Consider the following 10,925-nt stretch of genomic DNA (forward strand, 5'->3'; position numbering starts at 1 on the left):
TTTTAAAATTTGTTCATGGGATGTGAGCATCGCTGGCAAGGCCAGCATTTATTGCCCATCCCTAATTGCCCTTGAGAAAGTGGTGGTGAGCCGCCGCCTTGAACCGCTGCAGTCTGCGTGGTGAAGGTTCTCTCATATTGCTGTTAGGAAGGGAGTTCCAGGATTTTGACCCAGTGACGATGAAGGAACGGCGATATATTTCCAAGTCTGGATGGTGTGTGACTTGGAGGGGAACGTGCAGGTGGTGGTGTTCCCATGTGCCTACTGCCCTTGTCCTTCTAGGTGGTAGAGGTCGTGAGTTTGGGAGGTGCTGTCGAAGAAGCCTTGGCGAGTTGCTGCAGTGCATCCTGTGGATGGTACACACTGCAGCCACAGTGCGCCGGTGGTGAAGGGAGTGAATGTTTAGGGTGGTGGATGGGGTGTCAATCAAGCGGGCTGATTTGTCCGTAGACAATAAAGGAGAGGATGACAAAAGGGAATACGAAGAGGTTAGGAAAGATATCAAAAAAAACAATCAGTAAAGCAAAGAGTGAGCTATGAAATTAAATTATCAAGGAATATAAAAAGAAATAGTAAAGTATTCTACAGACACATAAATAAAATAAATTAAAAGTAAAATCAGGATAGGGATAGGGCCACCAAGGGATGCACGAGATAAACTCACAGGTAATGACAGTGAAATCGCAGAAATATTGATGTTACTTTGCCTCAGTATGATATTAGAAAAGATCAAAAAAGGTATAAAAACATTTATGATAGAAAGGGGGAAGATAATTGATAAAATAATCAAACTTAGAGAGGATAAAACCCCTGGTCCAGGTGGATTGTATCCACGAATATTAAAAGAAGTTAGGGAGGAGATAGCAGAGGCACTATTACATATATATAAAAATTAACTTAATTCCTATATTTAAAAAGGGAGATAGAACTAGTCCAGGGAACTATAGACCAGTTATCTTAATGTTGGTGGTAGGAAAGATAATGGAATCCTTACTCAAAGATGTAATAGAAAAACATTTAGAAAACAAAAATATAATCGAGTAGTCAGCATGGATTTCAGAAGGGAAGGTCGTGCTTGACCAATCTTATTGAATTATTTGAAGAAGTAACAGAAGGGCAGACAAGGGTAATGCAGTAAATGTAATATACATGGATTTTCAGAAGGCCTTCAATAAGGTATTGCATTGTGGACTCATGACTAAGGTCAGGGGACAAGTAGCAGGATGGATAGCAAGCTGGTTACAAAACAGAAAACAGATAGTAGGGGGTAAGGGTAGTTACTCAGACTGGCAAAAGATGGGAAGTAGTGTTCCACAGGGATTGATGCTGGGACCACTGTTCACAATTTACATCAATGATTTGGATGGGAATCGAAAGTACAATTTCAAAATTTGCGGACGACACAAAATTTTGGTGGGGCGGGTGGTGGTGGTTGGAGTTAATACAAAGGAAGAATGCATTAAAATGCAAGAAGACATTAATAAACTTGCACAATGGGTGTGTAATTGGCAAATTAATTTCAATATTGATACGTGTGAGATGGTGCACTTTGGTAGGAAGAATAACAAGTCTAAAGGGGGTAGAGGAGCAAAGAGATCTCTGGGTACAGATACACAAATCACTAAAAGTAGCGACGTAGCTTAATAAGGCCATGAAAAATGCAATCCAAGCACTGGGGTTCATTTCCAGAGGGATAGAATTGAAAAGCAGAGAAGTTATGTTAAACTTGTATAGAATCTTAGTTAGACCACACTTGGAGTACTGTGCACAGTTCTGGTCTCCATATTATGAAAAGGATATAGAGGCATTGGAGAAGGTTCAAAAAAGATTCACAAGGATGATACTGGAACTGAGAGGATATCCTTATCAGGAAAGACTAAACAGGCTGGTTTTCTTTTCTCTTTTTAAAAAAAAGGAGTGACCTGATAGAGATCCTTAAGATAATGAAAGGGTTTGATAGGGTAGATGTAGAGAAAATGTTTCCACTTGTGGGGGAGTCCAAAACTAGAGGTCATCAATATAAGATAGTCACTAATAAACCCAATAGGGAATTCAGGAGAAACTTCTTTACCCAAAGTGGTAAGAATGTGGAACGTGCTACCACAAGGAGTAGTTGAGGCAAGTAGTGTAGATACATTTAAGTGGAAGCTTGATAAGAACACGTGGGGGAAAGGAATAGAAGGGTATGCTGATAGGATTAGATGAAGTAGGGAGGGAGGAGGCTCATCTGGAGCATAAACACCAGTTGGGCCGAATGGCATGTTTCTGTGCTGTAGACTCAATGTAAAAATATGCGATTTGAGAACCTTTTCATTCATTCATCTGACGAAGGAGATAATCTCTGAAAGCTTGTGATTTTAAAATAAATTTGTTGGACTATAACCTGGTGTTGTAAGATTCCTTACAAATGTAAAAATAGTTCTAGGCCAGAAATTCAGATTGAATAGTTGATGAGGATGAATTGCCTGCAAACCAGCTGTGGCTGGAGAAATATTTTATTTATAGTTGTAAATAATCCTTCAACTCTTTGCACAGCCTTTAAATTGATTCCAGAAGCTTAGCTAGCCATCATTAGATAGAGATATGTCTTGGCTTACATAACAGGTGTAATTTTGCAAGATTCTGTGTGGCATTTCACGAGATGGGAGCATTGGTCAGGGTAGGGCTGTAACACTATTCTAACACTATGGTCTCATCAACTGAGTTTCCGTGCTAGGAGCAGAGCCTCACAAAGTTACTATAAACACTTCCAATCAGTTGATGCTGCTTTGTGATGCAATTCCAGTTGGATATTTCAACACATTTATCCACACAGTGGTAGGGGTTGTAATTTACTCAGAAGTGGTAGATTTGTAACTTTTGTCTTTGACCTATTAGCTTGAATTGAGCCCAAGGTGATGGGATCATTGTAGGTACAGCACAGAAGGAGGCCATTCGGCCCATCGTGCCTGTACCGGCTCTTTGAAAGAGTTATCCAATTAGTCCCATTTCCCTGCTCTTTCCCCGTAGCCCTGTAAATCTTGAAAGTCTCTTTCTGCTGGCTGTAAAGGTACTCCTTGTTATATTACCAAGGGATATTGCATTTTGCCAGTGTATTGCGTGCATGTGTGGAAGAATGTGCACTGTATGATGCAGGCACTTAAGTAAAACAGTGATCCCTTGCAATGTGCCATAAGACTGCTTTTGAGTGACTGGTTGCTTCTGCAAAGAACTCTTTTGGCTCTTGGTCAGGTTCCTCTTCCACTTATGGTTGACATAGTTTTCTCCTTCACCATGATCCACAACAATGACCCTTTGCAGGGTGAAGTTGTATAAGATACTGCAGACCAAAGCCAAGCTATCCTGTAACAATCTAGGATAGCTTGGCCAAATTATGCAGTAACACTTCCCCTGCCGTGTAGAGGTATCTGAACCTTAGTTTCCTTATTCGGATGGTTTATTCCACTAAGACGACCCTGATAACTGCACCTTATTGCATCTCTCTTCGGGTCACGCTCTTGGGTGTGTTAAAAGGGTTATTAATTAGTGGTCCAAGAGGATAACCCTGGTCCCCTAGCAGCCATGCTTGGGGAAAGTAATAAAATAACTGGCTTGGGCAAACAATGCATTTGACACCTGTAGTACAGGTTAGTAGATTTAACAGACATCACCTGTTGTTGCTTAGAATGACCTAATGGTGTAAAAATTCAAAGTAGCAGTCACCTTGACAACCACTGTTCAAAGTGGTTTGAAGATCTGTCTGCACTAGGTTGCATAGTTGTGTCATACCCACCTTAATAAATTGTGCTCTCCATGTGCAGGAATGAATGCCTTGACCTGTAAACACAGGTGGCAGCATATAGCGGGACCTTCTTGAGCACTTAAGCTGTAAATGCACCTGCCTTGCTTGCCTCCACTGATTCTCTTCCTCCTCCAGAACCTAAATGGAGAGGAATGCCCAGTGGAATACCTATAGGCACAAAGAGACTCCATAAAATTGCAGTTCCCATCACTAACATCTGTAGATAAGAGATGTGGTGTTGCTTGAAGAAGATGTGCAAAGCTTCAGTAGTGTAAGAAAAACAATAGAAATTGCTTTGTCAAAATAGAACTACTTTCTACAATTACCAAGCAGACTCTTTTAAGAAAGAGCACCCAATAAGGCTGATATTGGGGCATAGCATCCAATACCCAGTTAAATGGGCACTGCACAAGTGCAGTGTTATTCAGGCACTGAGAGCACATTATGGGGCCGTCATTACATACTTTTGGGCCTTCAATAAGGGGCACTTCTGTAACACATTTTGGCACATTATGTGCAACAAGTGTACAGCAGGCCTCAGTGCCTGATAATATAGGTTACCTGTGTAGTAGTGCTACAGTTAAATTTAGCATAGTTAGATTTAGCATGGTTATGGAAAAGGACAAAGATAGAACAGGAGTTAAAGTTCTCAACTGGGGAAAGGCCAATTTTACAAAGCTGAGAAGTGATTTAGCAAAAATGGACTGAAAGCAGCTACTGGAAGGTAAATCAATGTCAGAACAGTGGGAAGCATTCAAGGGGTTCAGTGTAAACATGTTCCCACAAAGAAAAAGGGTGGGACTGCCAAATCTAGAGTCCCCTGGATGTCAAGGAGCATACAGGGTAAGATAAGGCAAAAAAGGAAAGCTTATGTCAGACACCAAGAACTCAAAACTACAGAAAGCCTAGAGGAGTATAAAAAGTGCAGGGGTGAAATTAAAAAGGAAATTAGGAAAGCAAAGAGAGACCATGAAAAAATATTGGCATGTAAAATCAAAGAAAATCCAAAGATGTTTTATAAATACATTAAGAGCAAGAGGATATCTAAGGAAAGAGTAGGGCCTATTAGAGACCAAAAAAGTAAACTATGCGTGGAGGCGGAAGATGTTGGTATGGTTCTTAATGAATACTTTGCGTCTGTTTTCACAAAAGAGGGGACGATGTAGACATTGTAGTTGAGGAGGAGTGTGAAATATTGGATGGGACAAACATAGTGAGAGAGGACGTATTAAGGGGATTAGCATCTTTGAAAGTATATAAATCACCAGGCCCAGATGAAATGCATCCCAGGCTGTTAAAAGAAGCAAGGGAGGAAATAGCAGAGGCTCTGACCATCATTTTCCAATCCTCTCCGGATACAGGTGTGGTGCTGAAGGATTGGAGAATTGCTAACATTGTACCATTGTTTACAAAGGGAGCGAGGGATAGACCGAGTAATTACAGGCCAGTCAGCCTAACCTCGGTGGTGGGCAAATTATTGGAATCAATTCTGAGGGATAGGATAAACCGTCACTTAGAAAGGACAGTCAGCATGGATTTTTTTAAAGGAAGGTCGTGCCTGACTAACTTGATTGATTTTTTTGAGCAGGTAACAAGGAGGGTCGATGAGGATAGTGTGTTTGATGTAGTCTACGTGGGTTTTAGCAAGGCGTTTGACAGGGTCCCACATGGCAGACTGGTCAAAAAAGTACAAGCCCATGGGATCCAAGAGAAAGTGGCAAGTTGGATCCAAAATTGGCTCAGTGGCAGGAAGCAAAGGGTAATGGTCGACGGGTGTTTTTGTGACTGAAAGGCTGTTTCCAGTGGAGTTCCGCAGGGCTCAATACTAGGTCCCTTGCTTTTTGTGGTATAAATGATTTGGACTTAAATGTAGGAGGCATGATTAAGAAGTTTGCAGATGATACAAAAATTGGCCGTGTGGTTGATAGGAGGAAAGTTGTAGACTGCAGGAAGATATCAATGGACTGGTCAGGTGGGCAGAAAAGTGGCAAATAGAATTCAACCCAGAGAAGTGTGAGGTAATGCGTTTGGGGAGGTCAAACAAGGCAAGGGAATATACAATAAATGGGAGGATACTGTGAGGTGTAGAGGAAGTGAGGGACCTTGGAGTGCATGTCCACAGATCCCAGAAGGTTGCAGGATAGGTAGATAAGGTGTTTAAGAAGGCATATGAAATACTTTCCTTTATTAGCCGAGGCATAGGATATAACAGCAGGGAGGTTATGCTAGAATTGTGTGAAACACTAGTTAGGCCACTGCTTGAGTACTGCGTACAATTCTGGTGACCACATTACAGGAAGGATGTGGTTGCACTAGAGAGGGTACAGAGGAGATTTATGAGGATGTTGTCAGGATTGGAGAATTTTAGCTATGAGAAAAGATTGGATAGGCTGGGGTTGTTTTCTTTGGAACAGAGGAGGCTGAGGGATGATTTTAATTGAGGTGTACAAAATTATGAGGGGCCTAGATAAAGTGGATAGGCAGGACCTATTTCTTTTAGCAGACAGGTCAATAACCAGGGGGCATAGATTTAAAGTAATTAGTAGAAGGATTAGAAGGGAGCTGAGGAAAAATGTTTTCACACAGAGAGTGGTAGGAGCCTGGAACTCACTGCCTGAAAGGGTGGTAGAGGCAGAAACCCTCAACTCATTTAAAAAGTACCTGGATATGCACCTGAAGTGCCGTGACCTACAAGGCTACGGACCAAGTGCTGGAAAGTGGGATTAGGCTGGGTGACTCATTTTCAGCCGGCACGGACACGATGGGCCGAATGGCCTCTTCCTGTGCTGTAAATTTTCTATGATTCTATAGACTCAGTATCACATTATTGGCCAATTGGCATTAATAGCCTGCTATTATGTATCACCAAAATCATTAGCAGGAACACCAGTGATGCATGTATTGAAATAAACAGATGCGATACAGCCATTACAGTGAATTTAAACACACTGTACGGTTCAAATAGTGTGAAGAGGTGCTTCTATTTGCCCTTTATATAATTTTGGTTTGACTGATGGACGAAGGTTCTAAAAAAGGGCTGACAACATTTCCAAATTTAGTACTGGTACTCTTTTTAATTATATGTGTGATTAAAGGATACATAATAAACACGATACAATTGCAAAAATGTACACCTTGTTTTAAAAAAATAATTTCTGTATAGGTTGGCAATATTTGATCTTGGGTTTCATTGTACTGACTGAGATCCTATTTGCTTTGGGAGCTGGGCTGTTTTTCATTTTTAAACGAGGTAAGTCATTTGAATTCTTTTAAATAAAACTAGTCAATGTTTTTGTAAACTTGGTTTCATGTGTGGAGACATCTAGCTGAAAATAAAATATAGAAATATAAGTTAGTGCACATGCCAGATTTTGCTTTCTTCCAGGTTAAAAAATGTATTTCCCAGCTATTGGAACCCATATCCTAATTCACACCAAGCCCCGTTCACCCATCACCCCTGTGCTCGCTGACCTACATTGGATCACGATCCGCAACACCTCTCTTTTTTAAAATTCTAATCCTTGTTTTGAAATCCCTCTATAGCCTTGCTCCTCCCTATCTCTGTAACCTCCTCCAGCCCTACAACCCTCCGAGATCATTGCGCTCCTCCAATTCTGGCCTCTTGTGTATCCCCGATTTTAATCGCTCCACCATTAGCAGCCGTGCCTTCAGCTGCCTAGGCTCTAAGCTCTGGAATTCCCTCCCTAAATCTCTCTGCCTCTCCTCCTTTGAGATGCTCCTTAAAACCTACCTCTTTGACCAAGTTTGTGGTCATCTGTCCTAATATCTCCTTCTGTAGCTTGGTGTCAAATTTTGTTTGATAACGCTCCTGTGAAGCGCTTTGGGACATTTTACTACGTTAAAGGCACTGTATAAATGCAAGTAGTTGTTGTAATTTAAATAATACAAAATTCTGATGTCAATGAAGCATTATTGGGTACGAGGCATCATATTACAGCAAACATCTATCTGCTGTCCTCTTGTACTACCAGGTGTCATATAGTCCACTACTGTCCAGATCGTCCCTTGCTCATTTTGCCTCTGCAGCATTTTCCTCCACTGTTGTCATTGCTGCCTCCATGTTTACTGCCACTTCTGCCATTTAATTTGACCGCTTGTAGGCTTCACTCTCAGCTCTATAAACTTAAAGTCTGCTCCTTGACTGGTTTATATCCACCAATCAGAGAGCTGCCTTTCCTAATCTTTCTAGCTGAGGCTGAGCCAAAACTCAAGTTGGTGTTGCATGTAAGTGCACAAGGAAGACAGGAACTGTGGGCTGGGTAAAGCTGGATTTGGTCAGAGGACTGCACCATGCATACCCGTGTTAGTGATATTACTATTACCACATGGCATGATTTGAACCCCCAGTAATTTTTTTAACCCCCTACAAGGTAATGAAGTCAGTTTAATTACATATAACTATGCTATCAATTAAATCAGGGCAACTTGGTTAGCCTCCCCCACCCCCAATAGTTTTATCCTATCAAGTATTCCTTTTATAGAGATCTTGAACACAATACTGATATATTTTGATCTTAGTCTTCAGCTGAAACAATCTAATCCATGTGCAGTTTTGATACTGATCTGCATGGAAAACCTATTTTATTTGTGATTTGATTCTGCATTTCTGGAAAAACAATTAAAAATTCAAAGGAAACAACTCTTCTTTTATAGGCAAAGTCAATGAAAGAATCATACTCACCACTGATGCACAACTACTGCAACCAGTTAAAGTCCTACTAATTTACTCAATGGATAATGAACTCTTCCAAAATGTTGTCCTGACTTTTGCTGAATTCCTGCAGAGTTTCAGTGGAATCCAGGTAATCGTTGATATGTGGCAAAAGAGAAACATTGCTGAAATGGGCCCTGTTCAATGGCTTGCCTCCCAGAGGGAGACAGCAGATAAGGTCATTATTGTGTGCTCAAAAGGTGCCAAAATGAAGTGGGATGCCATTTGTTGTAAAACAAATATTTATCAAATAATGAATAATTCAGAGGACATGTATTCTACTGCCTTAAATATATTTTGTAGTGACATGCAAAATGGTTCAAATCTGCATAAGTATATTGTTGTCTATTTTGATAAAATAAGTTCAGCCAAAGATATTCCTAGTATTTTCAGTTCATGTGTAAAATACTGTCTTGGGAAAGACATCAATAAGTTTTACAAAAATCTGCAGGATGCCTCATCGAAAACACCTAATGAATGCTGTATTCGGTTGTCAAATTATAATTACAAGAGTCTATATTGTCATAAGATGAAAAATGCAATTTTGGAGTTTAAAGAATCATTGAATATTCATCCAACTTCATCCAACTTCATCCAATATTCATCCAATATTTATCATACTTGAGATTGTAATGGAGGATTTAGAATTGCAACATGCAGAAAATTTTCAAAGAAAATTGATGTAAAACCCCCTCCCTGATTGCTGTAAGTACTGAGCTATACAGACCACAGAAAGTCTCCGCTTCAATTCTTGATCTATGCTGAGGTGACCAATCTCAATTGCTGGCTTTGTGACCTTGGTGTCCTTGGGCTAAGGAAGGGAAGTACTTTCCATAGTTCCTGGTGTTAATCAAGCAGCTCATACTGGAATTACATGTATGTGAACACTAAGTCAGATTCTAGTTGTGATGACCCTCAGTCAAATATTGTGCTCAGCCAAATATTGTGCTGTCACTTACAGTTTGAACTTGCATATGAGGAATGCCATGGAAATGAGGTGGAACTTCTTAATCATCAAGTCTCACTTTATTGTCATTGTCCCAGAAGATGCATATAGGAATAAGAGGAATATTTTCTTAATTGATCATATTCTGCGTGTAAAATAAATATTAAACACAATTATATGTATACAAAAATACTGTTGAGTGTTTATATGTTGTAACCCTTTTTCTATTTTATGTTTTGAATATTTTAATAAAACTGACTGCTTTAAATGCTGACTATTTTATGAACTTACAAAACCGAGGACAGAGTTTGACCATGACTTTTGTGGAGATGAAAATATATCTGGACGGCTGACATTCACTGAATAGCTGTCCATCTAGACTTTAGGTGGAATGTCCACTTCCAACTACACTAAAATAAAAATAACACAATTTAAAGAGAGACATCTATTAGCATAGAATCACTGTGGATCACTTAATCACAAGGCTAATACAAGTTCTGCACAGATGCCATCAAATATTTACAAAGAACTGGAAAAAAAATTATATGGCTATTTTTGCCATTCTTTTATACAAATTTAGACCACCCCCAAGCATCCAGGTGTGAAATAAATGAAATCAAACAGTATCTGTAGTGTAAAAAGTAATTCAATGCATAAAATAATTGGTATTTTTTAAATTGTTTATAAATTGCATTATTATACCCATCATATCTTTCTTCCTTTTTATTTAAAAAAAACTCTGCCGCCTTGTTCTTGTAGGATAGGAATACGCAAGTATGACCGTAAAATGTCTGAGGCCTTTAAGATAATCTAGATTTTAAAAGTGTTTTAAGAAACATAGCAATGAATCGTCTGAGGTTTCGAAAGCAAATTATGTACATTAGAGCACTCTGCAGTCTTCAGATATTCAGAATTATCATTAATCATAGTCCTTTATAAACCCACAAGATTATCACTTTCTGCCATCTGCACTAGTTCTGTCAATTTATCACCAAACAAATCCTAAAATATGGGTAACAGTTATTAGCGTTTTCAAAAATTTAGCATATTTTCTCAATAACCTTTAAAATTTGTGTTCTAGAAGATTTTTTAAGGTGATAATGGGGAAAAAAATTGTTCAGCGAGTGCAATTCAAAATCAAACGGAAATTTTGCTATCGCCTGATGCACCTGCAGTTTAACCATTAATCAGATAAGTATGTAAAGCACAAAAACAAGAGACCAGAAAGTAGTGAGAGAAAGCTAAGATGATCATCACCAAAGGACAAAAAGTGTTCAGGTTTAAACAACCAGCCATTGTTAACTCAGCTTTAATAAGTACTAAATCTTAATTTGGTGTGACTATATATTCCTGTTCTGCTGCAATGCAGCAGAAATAAGTTGAAATTAAAAAATATAACCAATTCAGTGACAAAAACAAGAACTTACATTTCTATAGCTCTTTCATAGAATCATAGAAAATTTACG

General features: G+C 39.3%; 1 protein-coding gene across 2 annotated transcripts in view; it reads left to right on the forward strand.

Moving 5' to 3' along the window:
* Positions 1-9,713, forward strand: part of LOC137334404 (interleukin-17 receptor B) — a 34,631-nt gene extending 24,918 nt beyond the window's left edge. The window contains exons 11-12 of one of the 2 annotated variants that reach the window (XM_067999117.1): positions 6,945-7,031; positions 8,456-9,713. In XM_067999117.1, coding sequence (XP_067855218.1) covers positions 6,945-7,031; positions 8,456-9,138 — 770 coding nt within the window. In that variant the 3' untranslated portion in view covers positions 9,139-9,713. The remainder of the gene's footprint in view (positions 1-6,944; positions 7,032-8,455) is intronic. The other variant, XM_067999118.1, reaches the window with a different exon arrangement.
* Positions 9,714-10,925: the final 1,212 nt, after the last annotated feature.

Source organism: Heptranchias perlo, chromosome 17 (genome assembly GCF_035084215.1).
Source record: "Heptranchias perlo isolate sHepPer1 chromosome 17, sHepPer1.hap1, whole genome shotgun sequence".
Classification (NCBI taxonomy): domain Eukaryota; kingdom Metazoa; phylum Chordata; class Chondrichthyes; order Hexanchiformes; family Hexanchidae; genus Heptranchias; species Heptranchias perlo.